Here is a 27,543-nt window from a genome sequence, read left to right on the forward strand (position 1 = left end):
TTGAAAGGGGCTTGTAATGTGAGGGTTATATTTCCATGTTAATCAGAGAATGCTGCTTTTGTTTCAGGCTGCAATTGCAACCGGGAGAGACGGTTAAACAAAAGCCGAAAGGGGAGCAGTAGACAAGTTTTAAAAATAGCTAAGTTATTTTTTTGTTCTTAGTTCTTTACTCAACTAACTTTCCAGCCGCAACCTATTGCTTTTTGTATGCCAACAGCAATGGCAACAAACTCCAAGTCATCAATGTGGTACTGATCTACTCCTGGTACTACACACAAATCCTGCTAATCCTACATGTATAGGGACTGCACTGCAAAAAGTAATGATGTATCACACAGGGCCTTTACCTTCTGCTGATGACAAAAGCAGCAATGAGAATGACCACAAGGACAATGCTTCCAGCCACGGACACCAAAAGCACAGTGGGGCTGGTTCCTTCGCCAATCATCGGGGATGGCACTAAAATTAATAAAAAGCTTGTTAATTATTTAGTACCGGAAGCTATAGAGATTAATATATGATACATAGTTACAATTACTGAACGACAACAGTGCCTGAGATGAAAACTCAACATTACCTGTATTCGTGGTGAACTCAAAGGGTCCACTGAACTCCCCATATCCTGCAGCTGTCCGAGCACGAACATGGAACACATAACCAGTAAGGGGGTTGAGACCTTTGATGTCTGCACTTCGCGAGGCCGTCTTAACAATTCGATAACTACGCTCATTCTGGTCCTGTACATAGATAAGCAAATAATGTTTCACATTTTTTCAGGCTCCATTTTTTTTTAATATATTTTCAAGATGTATAGCTATTACAGGTTTCTACTAGGGATAGAAAGTATCTTGTGATGAGATTCTGTACTAAAAATGAACTTACCTTCTCATAATACTTGACTTCGTATTCCAGGATGACCCCATTGGCTCGCTCAGGCTCTGGCCAAGTCAAAGACACACTGTGCCTGGTGATCTCTTTTGGCTGTATCTGGGTTACAGTTGAAGGAGCTGCACAACACAAACAAGAACATTACGTTAATGTTATTCGCAGACTAGTTGTACGAAAAGCCATTGAAAGTTGATACAGCAGAGGTTTTTTTTGGTCCGGTTTTCTGGGACCACATAACAATGGACAGAACTGTTCAGCTAAGGAAATCCGTAAACAGACAGATTGGTGGAGCCTGAGGAAACTGGATTAAAAGGGAACACATTTAAATATCCACTAGCAAGTGACTGAGAGCTTCTAACTGTATGTTAATACCATGTAAACAGCTTAGAGAGTCATGGAATGTAAAAGATCAGTTTTACAAGCAGGAAACATGAATCCTAAAGTGTATGGCTTTTACTGGTGCGAACTTTACTGCACTAGGGATATATCCTTTTTATATCTGTAGTCTATGTATGATTGAGTTCTGCTGGCAATGCAAGCTTTATTAAGCTTATAAAGATAGTTAGAAATACCAGAATCCTATTTAAAGAAGGTGCTTTCTCTTGTAAACCTGTGTGCCTGTAGGAGCTCTAGTTCTTGTTTTTTCACTGAAGCTCTGCCTGACCTATATTAAAGATTGTTAAGTGGGTTTAGTAATCTAATGCATCATCAATAAAATAACTTTCATTATATAGCAATGCACACAAGGGACTTAGTAGCATAATATTGCAGTTAGCAGACAGGGCTAAACAAAAGGATACAAAGAAACATTTTATTATCTGCCATTGCCTTTGCCATTCCCTTCCACACCACATATTGGTTTCGACATAAAGATCATTCACCATGCATGTTTCAGCTGGAGATAAATATTACTGTGGTCTCTGGCTGCTTCTTCTGCCTTTTATTAGATTTTCTACTCAATATTAATGGTTCATCAAAGAACACACACGGTTAAAGGAATGTAAGTGTTATGTTTGCCGTATTAAAACTCATAGGGTGTCTCCGAGATACTAGTGATTGAAGCTAATGTATTGCATTTTTTAATAAATACTTGAATGTAATGGCGCTGTCAATACGGACAACTCCCTGTGGGCAAGGATAATTAAACGGACAGATAAAGCCCTAAAGTATGTTTCTCATATCAAATTATGACACAGGAACAAGTATTAGTCAGAGTGGCCCTGGCTTTACATTCCTCATTAAGAGTTTCAATCTTCTTTTAACTTTTTTGTATCGGGGCAATTCTGCCCATGTTTACCAAAGTGTGAATAATGTAATGCCAAAATAGAAACCAGAGACCAAGTCCCCGATCCGTACTCATTAGTGAAATAGTTCTGTTTGCTTCCTATTAATGAATCGCACGCTAATCCCTTTGGGAGGTCTATACATTTGATAATGTTCACTCAAACTAATGAGAGATCTTGCTGACAGGACACTTGGCACTAAAATGGTTCTTATATAAAGAGCTAAACCCCAGGAGATTACTAAAATATTTAGGGTGGGCAGCTACAAGAATATGTACAGACAAAGAGCGATACTCTATGGAATATACCATCAATATTGAACCAACTGCCTTGTTAGTAACATAAATATATTTATGTTTTTGCTCTTTCTTTGGCTGTAGCTCTAATAATTCATCCTTTTACTTTGAAGATCAGAAAAAAATGTACAGTACAATATACACTGTGTAAAATCATAATGAGACCTCTGCATTATACAGTATATACAGAGATCTTTTCACCTGATTATATAACTATCCTTAATTTCCAACCATCAAACACCCACCACTGAGTTCTGAGACTTCTGAAGGGTCAATAGCTTGCCTTTCCCCATCTAGGTGTAAATGTGTGTTCTTTTCAAGAGAACATTATGTAGCACATGGGAATCCAGACAATATTAAAGAAAGTGGCAAAATCCAAGACTGAAGGACTTAATTGGGCCTGAAAGTGCTGTTTTGTAGCTTTTTTAATGATGGCTCTATTCTGTAGGCCAACAGTTTGCATTGCCATAAAGATATAGGGCTACAGGTCTAGTGTGACAAATTGCTGAAAGACAAAGGTGAGTTCAAAGCAGAGATAAGAATCTGACAGTTCAGGAGCAACTCTAGCAATGATAGTCACTTCCTAAAGCACGGCCATTAAACATCTAGCACTGGTTTTACTGGTACCATCAACATTGGTATCCTGACCTGAGGAACAGACCAAAGTTACAAAGCCCCATATCTTTCCTCCCAGATGTTATAAACCATGTTTCCTCAGTACAAATTGCAGTTGAGCAGAACAGACGTGGACCCAGAACTAATTTCTCAAATGTAGAGAAGAGATGTTTAGGGAGGAAGAAAACAACTGCAATTAGAGAGTACATACCTTCAGGCAATTACAAAAGAAGCGGCTCTTTGTGGAGGGGACTGTAATCTGACCTGGACTTTCAAAGCAAATAGTGGCCTAGCATGCTCAAGCTAAACAATGTCTCCAAACGTGACAAGTTTGATCAACAATACCAGTATACTCAAAATCGGTTAGTGTTTGGAAATGTGCTTTGTACTATGTTTATGGGTGACATCTGTTTAATGTGGATGAAGGAATAACCCTAGCTTGTACAATAACCATATTGGAAACTGAAAAACACCAGTGAGAACACATCCTGGCTGGGGTTTCTGGGAGTTGTAGTTCTGTTTACTACAATTGTACAAAGTCTGCTTACCCTGTTATATATCAATTCCCAAAAGGGTTTCCTTAATTCCCAGCAATATGAATGTTCTGCAGGTATAATGATCATCCCCTGTAGTCCAAGCTGCCAAGCCCTTCATTAAACGTAGAGCTCGGTGCAAGTGACCAGCGTGGCTCAGTTTTCTCACATACAGAAGAGCTTTGTGTGAAATGTGGCTGCTAACAGCCCTCCTATTATTCCAGGGAAATTCCCTGTGTAAATGAAGCGTGATTTTTAATACAGGTGAATTCAAAGTTCATCCGCTTTGGGCTTATTCATTATTTTTTAATAAAAGGAATATTCGTCCCAGAGCAAATATTCACAAATATTAGGCGGCGCCTATATACATGTATGTGTGTGTGAGATGTTGGCTTTGCTAATGGGTCTGCATGCCTGTGCCTCATTCTATAATCCTTTCCTTAGGAACTCTCCATTTCACTTGCGCTCACCCTTCTCCTCTAACCGCATTCCTCACTGCTAGTTGGGGCACTCGCTCCATTTCTCTCTTTATTTTCTGCCATTTACAAAAACAAAAACATGTTCGCTACACAATGCCCCTTTGAAGTTTCTTGCTTGAGTACATTTTTAATTTTTTTTATAATGGGCTGATCTTCTGCCTTTATAACAATTTGCTGCGATAGTATGCCTTATAGGGAATATATATCCTAAGTATAATTACATTTATCTTACTCTAAATTCCTGTAAATATGTAGCAATGTCTGGCAGCAGATTATTGTTTGCTCAGAACAACCATCCCTGCATAGTTCCATTTGTATGTGCGGATGGGAGCTGCCATGTTGCTTGTTACAACCACTAGGATTAATAAGGAGAATGTGCTAATTTGGCTGTTCAACTGAAGTTTCTAATAACAATATGCAGAAAAGGCATATCATACTTAAACAGTAAGATTTCATATCTATTAAAGGATTAAAATGATGATTAATAAACCCAAACTTCCCTTTATTTTGAATGACTTCATGCTTATTTTATATATATATATATATATATATATATATATATATATATATATATATATATATATATATATATATATATATATATATATATATATAGATATATATATATATAGATATATATATATATAGATATATATATATATAGATATATATATATATATATTGTTTATCTGCTCTTCCTAAAGACTGACGCCCATGGGAGAGGCATGGGCAAACAGAATGCAAAAAGCTGGCCTTGAATTAACATAGAAAAGTGATTAGCCCCATGTAATGGCTTTCATGTGAACGTGACAGGGGTTTTTGATTCAGTTTATTTATACATCACAAGTAGAACACTTGAGCCCTTTTCAAATAATCTGAATCCTGGGGTGATGATTTCGATTTGGATTTTATAGCATTACAAAAGAAATTAATTACGTCTGCACAAGCAAACAGCAACCCAGCCCTTGAAAAAGTTATTAAAGTAAAGTACGGTGAAGAGCGGGATAAGAAAACACACACCAGGGCAATCCATCATCTTGTTAAAACACAATCCCAGCCTGTGTGTTTGATTAGTCTTGTGTCCTCCTGATTTTTTAACATTACTCAAACACCAGCTTTCTGCCCCCTGTGCTCCTCTAATCAATCATGTGACATCATAAGAAGACAGTGTGTCTTGGGGGGGTCGAAGGAAAGGGGCCTGTGATGTTCAAATAGTCCCTGAACACAGGCAAGATCAGAGAGTGCTTTAAGGTGGTAAGTTTTTACATAGCAAACTGGTTAAGTGGGAGAAACATAAAGACTGAAAAGAATCCATCAATAACAAGACGGGCTTGTATGAAGGCAGACTTACAGTCTATCACAAAGTTAGAGCTCAAGGAACCCTTCTGGGCAGCAAATAATTATTTGGCTCATCATCAGCAGGCTGCCTTTTGCCATTAACTGTGCCCCAAAGGGTGGCATCACTCTCAGTCACCTTCCATGACAGATACGCATGGCATGACAATAAACCAAATCATTGGTGTTATGCTCAAACCTCCTAGCATGACATTAGCCTGTAGGTCTTATCTAATTCTTCTCCATTCTCAATTCCCCTAGGCGTTGGATTTTGAGCTGCTCATCAGGGATTCGAGGGAAAAAAAAAACTCCAGACAACTGGCAAATCCAACAACCAAAATAACAGCATGCCAACTCCTAAGCCTACACGTAGTTCTGAGCGTGTTGAAAAAGCACAAGAACAGGTGATACTACTAATTTGCAATCTAAAGCTGAAGCTTTGGTTATGTTTTGCATTCTTCCTGTAAGAACAAATAACCATAATAATAATAAATACTGTGGACGCTGGAAATTTTTGATCAGGGAGGAAGGGAATTAAAAAGGGCAAAGCTGGACTAAAATGAAGCTATTAGTGATTTAGACACAATCTGTCCCTCCACAATGTGCCTAGGAGACTAGGGTATGTATATGCAACATACATCTAAATGTTTTTAAAATTGACATTAATTCTACAGACTCCCTGTATCCCAGGCCTGCAGCCATCTTGTACAAAATCATAGACACATGACATGTCAGAACCTTATCTACAAGGCTTTTAGTAGCAAGATACTATATGGAACGGTTCTTTTTTTTTTTAGAGGAAGTGAAAAAGATGGCTTTTTAAGGAAGTAAACTGCATGTTGACATTTTGTAACCCAGATTGATTGTCCCCCAGTTAATAACAGTGTAGGCTTATCATTTATCCAACTTTACCAAGCCCTGTTTGATGTCCTACAACATGGGTTATTCATGCTCCATTTGAAATATCGCACACTTATTTTAGAAAGAAATGAATAAAATAGGAGTCAGAGTGGCTGGGAAGTTGGGCTTTCTCTTGCTTGTTGCACATACAAACAGAACAAAGACAGATTGCAGGAGATTCTGAGAATGCACTTCTTATCTGTAGGAATGCAAGGCTCCAAGGGGATCTTGTATCATGAGCAATCTTCTTAACCTGCACTTTTACAAACCAATTTGTCACTTGTTTTTTAAGACTTTGAGCTTGACACTATGACATAGTTGCTACAGAAATCAGGCTCCTAGACTAGAGGCTAGCTACAATAACCGCATTTGGATTTCACATAGTATGAAACTATAAAAATGCAGCAATGTTTTAAAACCAAAAATTACAAAGAACCCACATGCATTTTAGGGGCAGAATTATTAAGGTTTGAGGTGTTTTTTTCCACGAAAACTTTGGTATTAGAGTTGTATTTTTTGGTCATACCTCACATTTTTGAATTAAAAAAAAACTCGAATCGAGCAAGTTTTTTTTTTAAAAAAAATAAAAATATACTCGAATATTCAAGATTTATTATACCCCGACCTTGGAAACAGCCACATTCAGCTCAGAACAGTACTTGCAGTGCAGCATAAGGATCCAAGACATATTAGTTTTAAATAAAGGACTGCAAACAACAACAACCAAAGCCAGAGGTACACATAAGCTCTCAACCCAAAACATAACTGTGTTGGTAAACATGATATATGGCAGCCAAAAACGATCCACCCAGGTAATGTTATGCTTTTGATCAATCTGGCAAGTACAACTACCAACACAGTCTATCAAACATTAGCCATCAGACTTTTATGATACGGTAAGTTCACTTTCATATGTTGAAAAAATTGTACTACAGTTGGGGTGCTTGGCATGTTCCTAATGTAGGACTGCTTTGTAAAGTCAGCAGCTGTTTAAAACTATCTGTCAACTCTATAAGGGGAAAAGCTTGTACAATTTATCTACACACTTTCAGTGCTAATTGGTGTATCTTGTGTCCAGCAGGCTGCAATGTGATGGGGGGGGGGTAGCACAAGATGATGCATTTGGGTAACACGTCCCAAATTTGTTTTGTTTGTGTCTGTTGGCAGTGTAAAGCCTTGCAAGCTCTATACAAGATGTCTAAAAGCAGGGTCAATGTCCAAGCATAAATCCAAGGCCAGACAGGGGGAATAGAGAAAGCCTGTTATTTAACTCATGCAAATTCAACCAGAAAAATATGGCATTGCATTGTGCATTAGCCTGGCTTTCTGTTCAACAAACAAAGCCTGTGGAGCTCTTTTCCTTAAGCAGCATGGATAGATATTATTTATAGCCACTCGTGAAGGGGATGCAGAAGGCCAAGGATGCACAAAACATGGCTGTACTTTATGGCCCACTAACTTTGTTTATAACAAGGCGATTGCCACTGCATGTGAGATTCCAGCAAAATGTACCCAAGACAAACATGCAGGACAGGACGGAGGGGGAAAACATGCAGCTGGGTGGGGTGGTGGGCTAAAAAAATCAGCCTTAACTAACCCATTAGCATAGGGATATCTGACGTGCTTTCCCAGTTGTGGGTGTGATGTACAATAAGCAGATTTTGGAGGGTCACATTCTTCCTCTTCATCCCCTTTTAGAAGTTGTTTCTTATAATATAGTGGACTCACTTTTTAATTTTTCTGGGGAGGGTACTACAAAGTATTTTTTTTATTTCCCAGCAGTATAATCCGGGCTTCATCACTCTCTCATAAAACAAGCAGAGGAAATTAATTTCATGATGGGTGAAGGCGATGGCCTTGGAAAGTAAAGAAGATGATGAGCTACACATGTACATGAAAGCAGCCCAAGCTCATGTCAGCACGCCAGAAGATTTTCACATAGCCCAGTTTGCTCACCTCTTGAAGTTCCTGTTCCTCCAGATGGCTACCTTTCATAATGACTGTGCAGACAGGCACCCAGATTCACAGCCCACAAAATCATGGGGTGGATGAGAAGCCTAACACACACCTAGTTCCTATTTACCAACTATTGTTATAATTAAGTTACTGGGTTGTAGAGAAAGGAACATTTGTGCCCTAAAAACTTGGATATGAATGTTATCTACACTTATACATTCATTTCCTTTACAGCATTTAATGTTTTCCATACAAATCTGTACAGCATTTAGAGAAAATAAACTTGTTATTATTGGATCTTGCCTTCAAAATACATGCTATTGCAGCCATTTTGGAACTACTTATTTTGTGCTTTGTCGTATAAACAAACATCAATTTGCACAATTTTCTAGACCAATATGCAGTTTGTTCCTTTTTGTACTCAACAGTATCACTTTTGATTCCAAAAGGGTATCCAAAGGGTATCTTACCAGCTTGGTTGGTGGTCACAGTAACTGACACAGCCTGATCTTGTTCAGGGTTCTGCTTGGAGACACCATTAATGGCCCAGACCTCAAAGGTGTAGTTAGTATGGGCTTGCAGGTCATTAATGGACACTTTGGTAGTCTTCAGGCCATTTTGCTGGGGGCTATAGTGCACTCCACTGCCACAAGGCCGACAGCGAGTCAGGTCAGAGCCGCACCTTTTACAGACCAAATTGTAGGAGACATCAGGCCTTCCACCAGAATTTTGTGGCGGACTCCACTCCAAATTCACAGATGTCTCATTGACGTTTGAGATTAGGTTCTGAGGAGCAGATGGGGGTCCTGTGGAGGATAAAACCAGATGTTAAAAGGGAAATATTGCCTGTACTAGACGGTACTCTTAAGAACCAATAAATAATGTTATTTGTTTTAATGTAAAATTAGGGTGGCAGAATCTCCAGATCCTCTGTAGAACATAGACAGGACACCTCCATGTATCATATTGCACCTAATTGGCATCTACTTTTTTGTGTGAAAGTAGATATTCTTTTCACAATTCTTTTCACAAATACATACCATCACTCACTGTAAATAAACATGATACTAAAGGTGGCAGACATCAGCCACATATTTTAGGATGGAGATAGAACACTTTCACGTGGGAAATTATGCCATAGTGAATCAGGATCTTTAGAAAGCAAAAAGTCAGTAATTGGTATGTGGGACAAGGCCCAGGCAGCATCTGAACACAGGGTCAGCCAAGCGTAAAACTATGCGCGCAGATGCTGGCAGGTCTGAAGAGGGAGATGGTTCAGAAGCACCCCCTCCTTCCAGCATCAATGGAGACGGTATGGGAAAAGGGAGGGACATAAGTCAGTTGAAGAGCACATCAAGGTGGGAGAAAGGCAAATGTAAACTCTAGTCCTGGTGTTATCAGAGACAGTGTGCGGAAATGGAGGTGTCATTTCTGGCAGCTGTTCTCCAGTCTATCTGCCCATGGCTGACAACTCTGTCACATTCTGGTTGCCACCTCTTAAGCAATATTTGAAATAGAGAAATGAAGAGTCTACATCCTCCAGATACAATTTTTTCATTCTGAAACAAGTACAAAGGCAGGGTAGTAAACGCCACCATATTTATTGTCAGAACCCTTACAACCTGTAATACATTCATCTGTGTTCTCAACGTACAATCTCTGGAGACATATATCCCCAGTTATATTCTTTCTCCTTGTGTCGGTTTCATTAGAGATTTCATTTTCCTACGTCTGGTATGCAACTGTTTCACTCGGCACTGCTCAAAAGAATACAACATAAAGTAGGCTACGCATCACACTTGCGTTTCCTGTTCTTTCCCCAGTGGTTTCCATTTTAGACAAATCAAGTTCCATTTTGGATCCGCTCTCTTTAACTCTTTAAAATCATTTAAGCAGGATTTCTATTGCCTCTACAAGTCGCTTTACTTTAATGTAGCATTTTCTTTCTGATAATTGCTATTGTGCCGTTCTTTACAGTTACCCTAGTTACATTACAATCACTTAAGGAATATTTAGTGGTGTTCATTAAACCCAGTCCACGCATTTTACTTTCCCCCTTCACACACTAATCAAAGCAAGACCTCAAGTGACCTTGCACCAAGTGACCAGGGACTCATTGTGTGATTTCAATGGGAAAAGAAGAATCATTCAGTTTTATGTCTACTCCAATTAGATGCAAGAGATCTATTGTATTTGTCCTTTCTGTTTGGTACACAGATTTCCCATTTGGTTTTGTTTTGTAGTGGGGTGATTTGTCCTGATGAGCCATTTAAATTACAGTTTTAGCTCTCTCTGTCAAGGTTTTACTTGGAAGGGTGTGTGTTTGGGCTAAAATAAAAGTCAGGTCTATCATTCTATACAAACCAAGTACCTGGGGCTCAAGAATGAATTTCCCATGTACTGGACAAGTAATGAAATCCATACAAATAGGGATTGTTGCAATGTATGAGGATTCTCCTGTATGCCCAGTATATTGTGTGATAGATAAATATTGCTTCATCTAAGTCTTTATGTAAGTATCTACAGCTATCTAAACTGACATTTGATAAAGGGTAATGCTCACTGCAGCAGCTACAAGCTTTGGTTGTAAGTATGCCAAGTAGGGCAGGAAAGTGCTTGGCAATAGATAAAGTAGGTACTGTATTTACAGTATGTAAAAGTTAAAAACAAGAATAGTTCTCTCTCTCTCAGATGATAACCTGAGCTGGAATGTCCCAAGCAGAGGAAGTAATGAATTCCCCAGTATGAAAGTGTTCGTTTAAGATCAGACAGTGCTGTAGACAGCCAATGCAGATCTTTAGCAGATAGCTATTGGACACTAATAATAACATATTTGTATATGTAAACCTATTGACGCTTGTGCAGTAACATTCACACAGACAAGCTGACACCATGTGTGCAAATTGTAGCAAACATTATTATACAATTTAATAACATAACTTGGGCTTGAGGTTTTTATGGGGTCATTATAGAGGTTCTTTTCTTGGCATGTTCATGATATTGCTACTTTCAGCTGCTATAAATTAGATACATCTAAAGTGTACTTTTTGGTTACTAATATTTGGTTACAACAATTCTAATGCCATTTGATGGACCAGATAAAGAATTGTATCATTTATGCTTGAGAAGGGCCCAAAACATTCTGGAAGAGTTTATGAGGTGACGCTTCATGTGATGTGACCTGTAATTAATCTGGTGTTTCCCAGGGGGATATAAAAGACCTAAAACACTAAAGTGCAATCACAAGCACAATAGCTAAAGTCTGAACTTTTTCAAAAGGGATTCCAATGAAACCCATGAAGAGACCATCTCCCTTAAGGTCAAAACGGCTTATAGCGGAGCAGCTGGTTCTTTCACTTAAATTACGCCCCACCTCTTGTGCCTTGGGAACGTTGAGACAGATGTGCCACCAGCACTCTGCTAATTAATTATGTCCATCCGTTCAAGTGCTGATGAGACCTGCTTAGGGTGTTGATGGACAAGGCACTACTGTGTCTGCAATCTAATATGTTGCTGGGAAGCAAGACCCATAGGGTACCAATCCAGGCCCAGCCATCATATTCTGCAGATAATAATAAAATCGCTGTGCATGGCAAATATAGAATGAGAATCTAACATCGATGGTAGACTAAAGTCTCCTCTGTCGTAGTAGACTGCAACTCCCAGCAATCTCTATAGCAAGAGGTTTAATTCCTTTAAAGCATAAATATAACTTTATACATATATATATATATATATACTCCCTCAATTATGCACAGAAAAACTAACATCTGCCTATTTTATGGAGGGCAATAATTATTTAGCCTAGAGATTTTTTTTTAGCTTGCTACCCTGAGACTGCACGACAATGCTCCAAGAATGAGTTGTGCCACCACCCCTGCAGAAAGCAATAGGCACTGCAGATTCCCTGATAATTGCTATTGTGCCGTTCTGTGCCTGCTTTATAAAGGTTTGGGGGAGGGGACTTTCGATGAAGGTTAAATACTGGCAGGGATGGCAAGGGAAGATGCTAAAAGCAGTTTCAATAAATGGCTGCATCGCACTGCACTGCAGACACTTCCAGCCGTGAGCAAATGTAGGCAACGCAAGCAAAGCCCACCGAGACCTGCTTAGCATCTAGACCCAAGTCAGGAAAGGCTACACGTTCATCCTTGACCTTGGGGAGGAATTGAAGGTCGGCAGGATTCTTAATCTACCCTTACATTTCAACAGGCAAGCTACTGGTGGCAACAGTGGAATTCACAGGCAGGTTTCCCCATGTCAATTCATTAGGGTTCATTACGCGGATAACTGTCAAGGCGCATTAGCCGAAGCGCTTAAGATTAATAGGCTGCAATGGCCATTTGAAAACAATATCCTCTGTAAGGGAACCAAGAGCCAGAGCAACAAATCACATTACTTAAAAAAAACACTGTATGAACGGCATGCTGTATATGTCTGCTGTATGAATCAAGGCGATGCTTCATTTTTCATCCACGTCCCATAGACCTCACAACAGCAGGAAATATTTTCTGCGATTTGACTTATGAGAACGGCACCGTCCTTGTCAGGTAAATAGACAATTTATACAGCATTGTGTCACATTTAGCCATGCTATCTCGACAGACACTTTAAGCAGCCTTTCATTATCACCGTATGGTATGTCACTAGCTCAAGGTTAAAGATTCTTTTTTGTGGAGTAGAAATTGGGAAACAGTATGGTTTTTTTTCTGTTATACAGATACAGTATCAAACTAAAACCCTTTAGGGATTTGAACCCTCAACAGCATCATCATTAAGTGATGATGTTAATGATGATGGGAGATGTAGTTCAAGAAAGGTGAAATTAACGTCCCTATTTCTTAGCCTGGAGACGGGCAAAATAGATTGCCAACTGCTCTGATATAAAAAGGGTTAAAGATGTTTCAGTGTAGACTGATGACTCCACTGCCTGGTTAATAGAGGCCACAAAGGGCAGCAAAAGGGTTAAACGTCTCTTCCCTTCAACTCTAATGCTGTACAAAAATCTGATTTTAAAGACCAGTGGAGCAGAATCTACCACCGGTTAAAACAGCAGTTCTCAGATATGTGTGTGTTTTATCTCTTCATTAGTGTAGCTGTCACACTGAGTGACTGCTTAATGTGGGTCTGAGAGGGAAATACAAATGTGAAACAAGATAAGTGCCAATATGGATGCCCATGTAACCACTAGACGGGAGATCCATTAAAGGGGCACCATGGGAAATGACTAGAGCATCAAATGAAATACTGAGATACTGTTTTCAACAAATAATACTAACGTCGACCTCTGTTTGTAAGGGTAAATATAAGAATTAAACAAACCTTCCCAAGACCAATAACACTCATTCTGCTTAGCGTGATGACAGAATGGATAATTGGTATGGGCAGAATGCACATCAGAATGGCAGGGCTTGAACTACACCACCAGAAATGATTTGATGCTGGTATAGTAATGTTCAATAATAACTAGATGGCTGCAGGTTATAATTTCCAAGTTCCCAGCCTAGTTCACAATCACATATCTACTTTACATATTACTATATCAATATCCCTCAATGCAAACTATTTAGGCTATGCATTCAATTTAAATGGACACTAGGTTTTTCAAATCGACAGCCCCAACTCCAGAAGGTTCATGATAAAAAAAAAAATTGGAAAGGTGGACTTACTAGTGCAGGGCATAGAAGCCGGGTCAGTGTCAGCTCGAAAATAGCCACGGTCACAGGTGCAGGAGGTTGAGCCTTCCCGGAGAGCATAACTGTGTGGGGGACACTTGGAGCAAGCTGCATCTGTTGAGAGGGCTTTGTAGTATCCAACTTTGCAGGCTGGTGGGGAAAAAAAGTAGATATTAATTAGTGTGAGCCAAGGGACGTTCCTCTGCAAAATGGCTGCTCCTTACAGGGAATCCATGTTTCTTTTTAATTATTCTGGAAAGCAACTTCTACAACTATTCACAGAAGGTTTGTTGAGAAAAGCTGCCAAGACAAAACATGGACCAACTGCCATGACATTACCATTAGGTGCTGTTTTGTTTTTCAAGTCTGATTAAGATTTCTAGTTATTTGCTTGTAAATGACCCTATTATTTATCTATTAAAGTTATTCAAAATCCAGTTTTCTTAGCTGGAAACATGCCACAACTCTACCAGGCTCTGCCAAATTAATCTAACATTACAGTCATATGCCTGGAAAGGGGCAACAGGCTAATTTAAAATATCAAAGCTAGTTTTCATTAGCTGTATGCTAATTTCCCCATTAAGGATATGTTACTATGAAGCACCCTAGGAGTCCCTTCTTTATAATCCCAGCACCTTGCAAACATCTGAGAAAACTGATGACTCGCAAGGTGTCTGATCAGCTTCACGTGGAAGAAGTCTCAAGAGAGAGATTGATAAGAATCAGAAACCGCGGCTCGACAGACAGATAGACTGGAGGTCAGATCCCTAGCCCCACATCAAACGCAGCCTTAGCCCCTTGCGCACAGAATGCAAAACCCACTGGAAACTGCCTGTCACTCAGCCTTCACAGATAAACAAATGCAGCTTGTGCACAGCCAGCAACTGTTTGCAAGAAAGCCTCACTTATTTCTTCTTCTTCCCTGGACTTGACAACACTTTTAATACAGCTGAATGAACACAGGCAGCCTCTGTGCTGGAAGAATTTACTGCTGCATTGCATGTTCAGGAGGAATAAATCATCCCTGTTATATGCCACGTTCTAGAGGATGGCTGTGCACCTATTAATGCAATGAAGCCAGAATATTGCTCTTCCCTAGTACAAAATGTTGCATCTTAAAAGAAATTAATTAAGGTTTATACCTATAAAGCTTGGCAATATAATGTGTTATGGATTTTGTTATGGGAAGGTATGAGGCCGACTTCTTGCTTTTATCTAGTAAGAAGCCAACTAGTAATGGTATTACCACTAGTTTTCTAGATGTTACTGCCCCCCTACCCTAGTAAAACTATCATTTCACCCCTTGACAGCTGACATCATTAAAAGCATAATATAACTTATTTCATGCAAAGAAAATAAAATTAAAAAAAATCTAAAGTTTATATATCTGCAACCCAAGGCACACCCATGCCAAATTGAAAGCTCAAGCACAGAAAGACAGATCATAGAACACGTAGAGGTAGAACACAATCTACAACAGTCCCATGTCTATATAATGATACCGTCAGAGAGACATGTGATATTTCACAGTTACAGCTGTTATTTTTTTAATTAGACAGGGAAGCTCATTCTTTCTCTTATACATGTACAGCATGAAAGGTACAAGGGATTTTATGTCCAGGCACACAAAGAATGTGATTTCATTAGAGAACTTGCATGCAATGGGGCAAAGACTCATTTACTCTGTATGTGATGTTATTGTCTGCTTTATTGTGTGCTGCTAATTCATTCTCACAACAAATCCCCATTCTCCAAGCCCCAAATTAAAGTCTCTGGTGCGTGCTTAATGCTGTTCTTGGTTTTGTCTCTTCCCTTTTTGTGGAGGATTTGCTGGATAAGACTAGGGTGGGGGGTAGAAGGGTGATTGCCAGAGCTTTGGGTCCATCCTTTTTGTCCAAAGCTTAGTTCATATATTCAGCACAAGGCCCCAATGCAATATCCTTGGCTTGGCTTTGATGAGCTTGCCCCCTCCTTTTTTCAACACATAACAAAAGCCTAGACTTAGTCCATATGACAGAGAGGCATGGCTTAAAAATGTATGATGAGAAATGAATGCATGTCACTCTGATGCCCATTCCCAGAAGTGACAGCCAGTTAGAAGATGTCCTTTAACATCGATCAGTGGATCTCTTGGGCAGACAAGAGGCCCAAGTGATGTGAAGAGCTCAATCTAGAGCAAAAAACATTGCCCTGTGCACTGCCAAAAAATCCCTTGCCAATACATCTTGAGTTGTACCAAGCATAGACAGAGTTCTGACAGCTGATTAAAGTCTACAGTGTTAGAATATGTAGCTAGTTACCAAAACTACAATGACCAATGATAAGCCATTAGTACAAGGACCTTCAACAACATATTTCATATCTATAAGTAATCTGAAAAGCTCAGCATGATAGGTACATGTTTAAGGGCGGCCTGTTAGCAGAAGAAACAAAAGCAGAAGCCTGCTGGGTGCCTGCGTTTCAAGCTAATTAATTGGTTAACTGCTGAGTGACAACTGCTAATCCTGTTAAAGCCCTCTCCTATATGAGCCCTTGGAGAAAGCAAAAGCCCTGGGTCTTCAATTTCAATAATTTGCTACTCTGATATTTTTTTCTAAGGACAATTTCTAGGGGCCCTGCCAGAATGATCTGTTTGTTTTTAACCTTTGGTTATCTATAAAAGGTCACTTGTTTATGCTGCATTATCACCCAAGTTAAGCTATTGTTTTTTTACAGAATGAGTCATTGGCGTTGCTGGCACTAATAGAGCAAGGGCAGATTTCAGTATTCATGAGCTCAGCACAGAATCAACCCTGACAAACTGAACAGCCATCATTTAGCAATCTGTTCATGAGAGGCAGTCGTCAGAACTGTAGCATTCAGCTGTTGGTAGCAGAGTGTTGGCAGGACAAAATTTCCAGCTCCACAAATGGAAAAAAAAAATCTGCAGGTTCGGTTCCACTGATTTTTCCATCTGTAAATCCAAGTTTGCCAGACTTAACCCGTACTTAGCGTTCCCATTATGTTCAATAGTATTCTTTACCACGTTGGATAGAATCTCCAGCAAAATTATCCTTTGGGCCCAATGGTATTAAAACACCAGTAGTGTGACTGACACACAACGAACTGCAAGTTACAAAATATCTCTAAATTGAGGGATTTTTTCCATGTTTTTTCAATCTATTTACTGGGCTCTCTTAGAAAGATAAAAAAGAAGAAGAAACAAAACCAATGAATGCCATTTTCTCACTTCTACTTAGTCGGTCTGTTTTGTTCTGTCTCTGTGGTCAATGTCCTTGTCATTCTGCTCTCTCACAATTTTCTTTTTGATTTGTGTATGAGAGCGCAAGGCAGTGGGTTTTATTCTGATGTTGTACCTATAAGGCAGATCTCATCATTGTCCTTCCATTTGAAATTGGGCTTGGCCAAAACGGGTGGTCTTTTGAGAAAGAAAAGGGACACAGGACATTTCTAGAGGTTGTGACTTCCAGTGACATTTTTATGGGCCATGTGAAATACTTTTGTTTTTGTTCTACTGTCTCCTTACACCCAGTACTACTATGACCCTAACCCCAATTTAACCTCTTTTTTACCTTCATTCTAAGGGGCAAGTATAATTTATTAGCTTCTAATATGTCATAGAGCTCTACTGGATTTTCACATGGCACTGCAACAGACACTTAACCGTGTTAACTTTAACTGGTATGTACAAGGCTCTATCGTACATTGGATAAAAAGTTAAATATTGCAGTAGAAAGGAAATATTACTCATCCATCATTATTTAAGAAAATGAGCAGAATTGTTTTCCGGCTGCAATACAAGGGATCTACCAGGATGGTGGGAGTTGTAGTACAGCATTTACTGTGAACCAAAGGATGAAGATCCGACTTTATTACTAATGCAGCTGAAGAAGATGATTAGATCCCTCAGTAACAAGGCACCAGAGCAAATATTTCACACTGCTGGTTATGGTAAAGATCCTGAGGGGCGGTGAAAAATAAGTGCTTTACACATGCCACTGTTAATTAGAAATGTAATAGAAAAAATCCTTCTCTTGCCTAAGTCATTAATTTTTAAATCAAATGGTTAGCTCCAAACCATAGCCCATTAATGACAGCCCACCCTGGAGTAACCTCTGATATTTTATAAAGGAGAATGGCATTCTGCTGAGACCTCTCTCTAATGACCCTTATGATGGAGTTCATTGTTAGATTGGAATGGATCCATTCCTTACCCAGAGATTAAAAATATGCACATGCTTCTTTATAGGTAATGGATTTATTTGCCATCATTCTAATACGCATTTCTAACAAGGCAATTGCTAAGGTCTGCTTGATTGTGGGCTGGTAAAGCCACCCATGCACCAAGCAAATAACTAGAATACTGTTCCAGCACCTAGGTCCACTTTTTTCAACATTCAAGGAAACAAATGATGCCAAATATATTCATGCATTCAACTAGCTGAATGGAAGCTCCCAGCATCTCTTAACAGGCTTTATCTGTTAATGGATGCTGGGAATTTAAGTTCAGTACAGGCTGGAGGGCTTCAGTTTGTGCAGTACTTGCCCATATGTTATTTACATTAATCTATACCCATATCTATACACTAAAAAAAAAAAGTGTTACACACGTATAACTTAAGCTGAGTTATTAAAATGCATAGGGTATGTATCTTGTGAATAGGAAAAATAATTAAATAAACTGTTCACCATGCTGTATAAATGCAACTCTAAGTTGGTTTTATGTTTTACTGGCTTTTTAATCTTGGCTGAAGCAGCAGAGCCATCCAGGCTAAAACATGGGTGAGTTTGTCAGTCATTGGGAGTGCACCTGTTATGCACAGAAAACTGATAGTAGCTGTTATCTCTCCATTTAAGGGTTTAATAAGGAGCTCACCGTGTTCCTTTCTCTGCTGGATGCCTTATAAATCAACCACTACACAGCCAAGCAGATAATGAATACCAGTTTCTCAAACACATTACAACGGGGCAAGGAACCAGGCCCTTCAAGGATAAACATGCACTAACACCAATCACAACTGACATAGTCCATATCATCAGCAACAAAATTGGCAACCAGATAACAGCAGGAAGGCTTAGCATTTGTGGCCTTGGCAAGTCCAAGGCTAAGCAAATATATAGAATAAAAAATGTTCAAATGGATGTCATTGTCAGTCACGTCACCAACAAATAATAAATCAACATAGATCTAAACATGTAGTTTAGATCTAGTTTTAAATCTGCAATCCCCTCCTTAACGTAAAGTGTTATTTATAAAATTAACTCAGTTCTTGAAAAGCGATGTTTCATAAAAATGTTGTTTTGTGAATGGTTGTACTTGCAATTCACAGTTAAGACATGGACAGCACGACTAAGGCATTTGGCAAGGAACGAGAAATAGACTGCCAAAAAAATTACCTATAGTTGCTCAAGATGTATTATTTGTAGTGTATGGTGGTACTGAGTATTACATTTTGAACTTTAGTATAAAATAAGTTGTTACCCTGTTACGACGTAGACAGAGGATCTTTTTAAATGTATCATTTAGCAAAACTTTGCCAAAGGTGACCCACATTACTGATGACCTTCCTTACCCAAGTGCAAACTTATCAAAGTGTAAGGTGAACAGAAAATGAATAACTTTTCCTGTATCACTGGCAGCTGATTTACAGAACCTCAGGCAAAATGGCTACTGTTTCAGCATTTTATATCTGAAAGTTTTATGTTTGGTCTATATTGTAGGCCATACATATATTTGTCCTACCCTTTCCTTTATGTGTCAAGACAAATTGCAATATCTGTACTTGGCATTTACGTAATACACAGCTGACTGATGATGCATACGAATCTAGCAAATTGCCACTTAACCCTTATTATTTCTTTTAACATTGTTTCTGACCTAGTTTATCTTCCTTTAACACTAATGCCAAAAATGCTCCTCCTCTCAATCCTCCAGCCTGCTCTGCAACCACACCTTGCTAGCTGTCACACAAGTCTGACTGTCAGCTTGTCTAGATTGCGTTCTGACTACCTTTACCTGATCACTTTCTCTTTCTGGGCAGGAGGGGAAAGTAGATGTTAATTTGTTAATACTGGAAAGATTCATCCATTCCAGAAAGGTCTCCAACGGAGAGAAAGCATTGCTGGCACAGGTGCAATATTATTGCTGTCTCTTTAAATGGTCTGGCAACTTAAAAAATGCTGTCTCACGCAGATCTTCTCTCCAGTTCCCAGGGCCACTAACAGGTGCAGAGGTTCATAGCATTCTCTTCAGAATTAGGGTGCACCTCTGACAAAACAGTCACAAGCACTACAACAATTTATTCCCAACAACACAAAGGTCAGTGAGTGGTATCTCTGGGAAAGAGAGGCAAGAATTCTCCTGAAGTTTTTGAACAGAGGGGTGCCACATTCTGTTGGTTCAGCAGTGGATAGGAAGTACATGGCACTGACCTGCAAACAGGAACTGGCATTTTCCTCCATTCACCCCTTACTTGGTGTGAAAAATATGGTGTGAATGTTTGATCACCATTACTGTATGTTGTTTGCACTAGACTTTAAAACAGGTAGAGAAAGTATACAATAGGAATCCAATAAACTGTTTTTTTAGGGTTTATTGCAACCAGGCAGTTAACAAATAGCCACACTACCTGTGGGTACATGGTATTAGAGCTAGAGAGCTTCAATGGTCACAAGACTAGTGATTTATACCTAATATAACTAGAAGTTTTCCAGCCTATAGCTGATAAAAATATGGGTAATAAGCTAAATAGGTAGGAAATGAACTGGGGTGTTATTTCCCAGAAATGGTTTATTGTCCTGGTTCTATTTCAGAAAGTAGAGAGATTCTTGTCGTTTCAGGGGTTAAAGCCTTCAACGCCCAGCATGACTTTAAGCCCAGTGTGACTTCAAGCACATACACCAATTCCCTGTGGTGGTGGAGAACTTACAATAGCATGTATTTTTTTCTACCAGCAAATAACAGTAATAGGAAATACACAAATGCAGAGGAAGGAAGTTGTTATTGTTTTGCTTTAGTACAAAATGCTGCCTGCTGCTTAAAAATAAAGATCTTGGGCCAGCATCAAGTTTGGAGAGCACCAGAGACCCACCCTTGAGAGCAGCCCCTCCACCCATTCTCTTGTGGGATAGACCACATTTATACCAATAATGTATAGCCACACAAAACAGTGATTATAGGGCTCTGCATTGCTCATCCTACCTAAACATCAACCTCCAACCACCAGTTCTCATGAGTAACCTATGCCATTGGCCTTCATGTGTTTTATTGCCTTCTGCCCAGCTGCTGCTGGAAAAATAAATCTAGTGTAACTGATAGTTTGCTATCGAAGCTAACACAGAAACTCAAATTTGAATGAATTGCATCACAGTGCAGGTAGACATATCATTAATCCTGTCAGCAAATATAACTATCTGTAAAAAGTCAATATTTAAGATTAAGATAGTGGCCCCTTTCTCTGCCATAGAGGGTACTCAGTTCTGCATAGGGCAAGGGTGGGCACACTTGTTCGCTGGTCAGTATATTAACCATTTTTGTGGCAGAGAAGTTTGCAGCAAGCCTCAGAGAATTGCATTGTGGGACTCAAAGGCAGAAAAGAGATTTTAATCCTCTTTTCCAAGCACAGAAGGACCCTCTGGCCTCTTCCTTCCAATTTGTGCAGCCAAAAATCTGCAATGAGGGTGAAGGTGGCAAAGGAGAGAAAGGGGAATGCCAAGAGTATAAAGCAGATGGAGTTGTAAATAAAGGGGCAGAAAAACAGAAAGAGTATTGATTCGGAGGATACATTGACATGCTAATTTATTTGCTCTGGGCCTGCTCTTGTTTTGGTCTGTTGCTGGCATACTGCAAAAAGGAGTTGGTGCTTCAACAGTTGAAGAAATCTGTTATTTCATTTATTTTATTTATAAATGTAGTTTTTTTTTTTTTCCCTGACCCAACGTAGGCTTGAACAGAAACCAAACTGCCTAACATTCGGGATTCTGGAAATCCCTTCCATAGGCAACACAAAGAAAAACTGCTGAAAGCTTGTAATATAAGTCACCCGACTAGGTCCCAAGACACTAATAGACATTTTACTCCTATAATAGAAAAACATTGGCAAATTCATTAAAGCTGAAACAACAAAAAAAAGTCTCAGTCTTGTGTTTTTTATACATGTTTTTTTTAGCATTTCATGCTCACCAATCTTGTCTAAAAATAAAAATGTGGAAAAAACACAGTCGGCTTCTAACATTGTTTTGCCAAGATGGTTTTCCTGGCTAATACATATAAATACCCTAAATATACACTAATACCCTAAATCTGTGGAAGCTCCCCAGTTCCCTGAATCAAGCATCATTCATCTTTGAAGAGTTTTTAAATCCAATAATGCCTTTAAGCAAGCTCAACAGGCCCATCGATGTGAGATGTTCAGTTTCTTAGTAAGTAATACCTATTTACTAATGTCCTTTAAATGCAACACAATCCTTGATAAGGTCTTCAATCTCCTTCACAACACAACTACCTACCTATGCAAACTCTGACATTACTTTATTATAAATGAGTAAACAGTCTGCTTTTACCTTTGCAATGATGAAAGCAAAAAAAATTCAAATAAATTCAGTAGTGGTAAGTGTAAATCAACTTGCTCAACAGGTCCCACTGATTTAGAATTGCCACAGTTAGATGTATTGTTTCCTGGATGAATGAAAACCATCATAGATATTACAATAAATCCAGCAGGGATGGCGCTTTGCATATAAAGCAGTGTTTGCATAATTAAGGCCATACAATCTCCATTAAATCCGCAGTGAAAAAAAGCGATTTAAGAAAACAATTGTTCTTCCCATCTTTGAAAAACATTTATTTTATTAAATCTACTGTTTCTTTTCACCCGACTGTGTTATTGGGCCCACTTTCCCTTTAAGATCTACAGAAATTCTCAGCTTAAATATACTGCAGACAGCTGTCTGAGATGCAAAATACATTCAGCACTGGCAGCACCTTACTGTGGCTCTTCTAATCCATAAAGCAGTACTGCCACCTACCCAGACAACCAGCAAAGAATAACATTTTTCCTTTAGTTCTATTAGATATAAGACCCCTCAAGGCTGAGCAGGTAAGGGAAGCTGATGCAAAGAATCTTGAATTTTAGTGACAGACAAGTATGTCCTAATATGGCAATTATTTCAGGGCTCTTTCTAATTCTGTGTAGTGTTTATCCTGAGCTCTCTCTATCCACAGCCATATGCATCCTAACGTACGCCAGCTATTTACCATAGAATGGCCTTCGGGCACAAAACAAAGTAAGGAACAAGGTCTCAGAGAGAGAATGGAATATATTTGCATTTGTTTGCAGACAAGCCTTTAACATATACTGAAGAAGATTTTGGCCGCTGTCCTCAAAATGAAATTCTTTTCTCTATTATGAATATGTGTGTTCAGAAGTGAGGCAGCAGGAGGGGACGCTGGGTTTTTCTGAGGCATATACAATATGTAAATGGTGAATCAGCAGCATGCAGTGGCTGAAAAATAGATAGCTCCAGAGACAGCTGGCAACCCCTTCATTCTTTAGGATCGAGAACATGGTTTGGTAGGGGCAGGAGAAGATACTCTCCAGGACTGAGTAGAATTGAATTCCCAGGCCATGGACAGAAAGAGCCTTTGAATGTTCATAATAAGCTCATGCAGATATGCAAATACAGAGTTCTAAATGATCTGCCTAGCTGTTGTCTTGAAGCCACATCTTTCCTCGTAACCCACCTCCACACAGCTGTAAATGCCTGTCACAAAATTCTGCCGTGTATCTTGTATCCTGCTGTATTGAGTTGTGAATAACAGGGAGACGGGTCCTATCCCAGCCTGTAACTCATTAAAAATGGGGAAATTTGTGTTTAACTAATATAGACATTAGTTTGTGCAAGTAGGGAGGGACAGTCACCTGATAAGATTTGTAGTTAAATGCATTTATAACCATAAATTTATATGGGTGCTTGATAACACTAACAGAAATCATGTGCAGGTACAGCACCATATTGGTGGAACAAGGAGTTTGACTTTCTAGTGCCAAAGGGTTGTTTTCAAAGGGCATCAAATTCCCTGCCCCTGACCCCTGTCCACTGAAATCCAGGAGGCCTTTGTCAAATGTAAAATCTTAATCAATCTTTGGATGTGACTAGGGGGTGACAGGAGGAAGACAGATGAGGGATTGAGTGACCTCTGCACCTCCCTCTTGTATTTGGTCTGCTTGGGTCCAACCTCTCTTTAGACAACTGAAGAACAACCTGCTAGCAGGGGTCATAACCTGCAGGCTGGCTTGTCTATCTTCTTACTTCGCTTACTTTTTTTTTTTACTTAATTTTCCTAAAAATGGACACTCTGGGCTTTTATAACAATCAGATCAACACTGGACAGTCAAAAGGGAAGTCCTTTTAAATTCTAGGAGTACAAATAATTGAATATCAAGCCTATTTCTAGTGACACTGCAGAAAACTATGATGTCAGTATTCGACCAACCAACGGATCGCTAGTATGCCAGATGATGACCCTGGATGACACCCCCCCCCAAAGTTGCCGATACATCAACTCAACAAGGTAAAGGCTCAATAGGAAATATAAACCATAAAGTCACTGAGGGCAAGTAAGGGGTCATGATTTGCAATAGAACACACTTGACACTAGCGGTTAATTAAAAGTATGTCAGTAGCAGAAAAGCAACCTAATGCTGTGAAGCACACAAGCCATTAACATAACTGATTATATATGAAATTAATTTGAAACCCAGGCTCAGCTCTACAGTAAGAAGCTGTACCATCTGCTAGCTCTTTTCACTCCTTTGGCAGTATCGATCAAATTGATCCTCTGTGCTAGGCACCAATCAGTGAACCTTGATCACAGTGTTCAAGGCCTGCCACAAGGATTAGTGTGTTTCAGGCACCACAGTAGTGCATCAAAGCTACATAAATAATAGAGATTTAGATGAGATGTCCATTCAGCTAAACTAATCACGAGCAAAATGGCTTTGTCTTGGTCCTGAGACAAAAAGGATGGAATTATTCCCATGGTGGAAGTTTAACAAATCAGGTTGTGATGTCACTTGAAATCAGAAAGCATTATCATGCCCCAACGGTGATGCCTAACCCTGTTAAACGTCGCTACTGCAGAATAACTGGTTTTCATTTACATAGTGTTTTAAACAAAATATTTTAATGCAGTATTATTTTACTTATTTAAATGATCCTGCCAAAAATCTAATGGTGCCTGAAGTGATTGGATATTCATGTTGTGCAGAATCCAAGACAAATCCAGTAACACATAGAAACAAATCGTATCTTTGTTTACATTATTCTGACTCTTCTTGACCAGTAAAAACAAACTATCAAACCAATACAGAAGGAAAGAGGATCATTATATAGCCCATAGTCAATTTCTAAACATGTACTGTTCTAAAGCCATACAATTATAGCAAATTCATCTCTACTGTGCAAGAGTCTGTGTATGTCTCGCAGCCTTCTGCCATGCCATTTGTTCCAAATTACCCTCCATGCCAGCTCTGCCACCTGGACCTCTTGGCCTGTTGTGTGCAACCCTTCTGTCAACTGACCCCCTGAGGGATCTGCTAATTAACAGCTTGTTTTTTTTATTAATTTTGAGGCAGATTCAATTACCAGATGTAAGATGTGAGATGTAAACACATAACTGAGATTCTTACCTTGGCATCCTCCATTGTGCTCCTCAAACCCAGCGTTACATAAGCAGTTTCCAATGGGCACCAGCCACTCTCCATCAGCACCACAGTACATCTTAGGCACATCTTTCTCTTCTGAGTTGTCTACACAAGAGCCTCGAACTTCCACCAAAGAAGAGGTGTCTGAACCTGTAATGGTGTCAGGGAACTGTGCCAAGTTTCTTACAGTCAATGGACACTTCTTGTAGAACACTCGGACAGACACAAGGGCAATGCATGCTCCCACATCCTGGAAGGCCAAGTAGAAGCCCTTCTTACTGAGTGGACCAACATCTCTAACCTCAGTGTTCAGCTTCATAATACGGTCCCCAATATCAACCTGGGTGAAGCTCTCATCGGCTGCAATGGTATCGATTTTCACATACTGGGTTTCACGAATGAAACGCTCTTTGTCATTGTTGGACTCATAATAATACAGATTAAAGGTCTCTTTGCAGGTACCCATTACCCCAGGCAAGCTGTTGCAGTCCCTTAATGTAAATTTAATTTCAACATATACTCTCTGAGCTCCACTTCGGGGAATCCAGTCAGTCCGTAACCAGTTGTTTTGGCTCGATTCCATGACATTGCAGACTTGGTAAGTTCGTATAGGTGTATTCTTTTCATCCATGATACTCACTTCTTCCCACTAAAATTGACAATACAAACAGATAAAGCATCTCAAGTGGAGGAGTTGAAGTGTAATATAAAAGCCCTTCTTTATCTCAATGTCAACTTGAAGGCAATAATGAAGATTTGTACATCTGCATGTTTAAACCTAATAAGCCTGTGACGAACATGCCACAGCTCCAAAATGGCAGTATTAAAAACATAAAGGGACATAGACACTATGGTAATAAGCTACCAAAACCTTCAAAAACAGTTGTTCTGGAAAAAATAGTTTAACCTCTCAGGGGAAAGAGGAATTTGTAATGTTTCTCTCTCCCGCCCCCTTTTCTCTACAAAAACACAGAACTTTCTCCAGAATGCTTGCCTGTTACTGATCTGGTGTGGGAAATAGGCAAGCCGTGTCAGAAAACAAAGGCCTCCCAGGCTTTAGAAATGTCATGCAGAGTGTGTACTGCAGACAATTAGAAATAAATATTCGCTGAGTACAGTGGCAGCTGCCTGACAATCATTCTGAACCCTCTGAGAGATCCTATATGGCCCAGACTTTTACCTCTTTTTTATTTCTCTATAACCATACCAAGAAACAGCAGGCTGTGCTTTGTTATTTCTTAAGGAGAAATTACAATAATACTCAGCATGTCCCAAACAGGAAAAACCTGTTGATAGGTGCTATACTTAGAGATATAATGAGATGCCAAGTGGAAGGAAGAACAGTTGGATCCTGTTTGTTGGTGGGTGAATCACAGATATAGTAAATCACAGTTATTCTATTACAAGAGAGCACCAGGTATCTCCTAGGCTTGCTCTCAACAGCTTCTATGGTTCAAAGGTGCAAGGCACTGATTGCTGGGAAATTACAGAAAAACGGATCTGATGTTTGGTAAACATTAGTCTTGTTTCTTAAAAATGTTTACCCAAGCACTGAACTCTGTGTTATAACAGATCATCTTCCCACACTCAGAAGAATAAAATAACCTTTACTTATTACTATTAGTTTTTATTAGGAACAGTAGAATAAAACAGTATTTGATTTTCAAGGCACAAAAATCATAAATAATTAACAAATAATTCATTGTGCATAACTAGATCTATAGAGTTCCTTAAATTCTAATACTGCCTTTGCAAAAGGAAAAGATAAAATATTCCTAAAATCCAAACAGAGTCCAAATTTGTTGTTCACTAAAAAAAAAAATCCTAAAAAACACACATTTCTGGCATTCTTTTAAATGATACACTAGAAGGGAAAGG

The 27,543-nt window shown here is 39.2% G+C and overlaps 1 protein-coding gene across 5 annotated transcripts in view; it reads right to left on the minus strand.

Moving 5' to 3' along the window:
- Positions 1-27,543, minus strand: part of epha4.L (EPH receptor A4 L homeolog) — a 46,449-nt gene that overhangs the window by 16,107 nt on the left and 2,799 nt on the right. For all 5 annotated transcript variants that reach the window (XM_018261626.2, XM_018261625.2, XM_018261624.2 and 2 more), the window contains 6 exon segments: positions 25,651-26,314; positions 13,955-14,110; positions 8,756-9,091; positions 883-1,007; positions 578-737; positions 348-459 (listed from right to left, as the gene is read on the minus strand). In XM_018261626.2, the coding sequence (XP_018117115.1) occupies positions 348-459; positions 578-737; positions 883-1,007; positions 8,756-9,091; positions 13,955-14,110; positions 25,651-26,314 (1,553 nt within the window).

Source organism: Xenopus laevis, chromosome 5L, assembly GCF_017654675.1.
Source record: "Xenopus laevis strain J_2021 chromosome 5L, Xenopus_laevis_v10.1, whole genome shotgun sequence".
Classification (NCBI taxonomy): Eukaryota; Metazoa; Chordata; class Amphibia; order Anura; family Pipidae; genus Xenopus; species Xenopus laevis.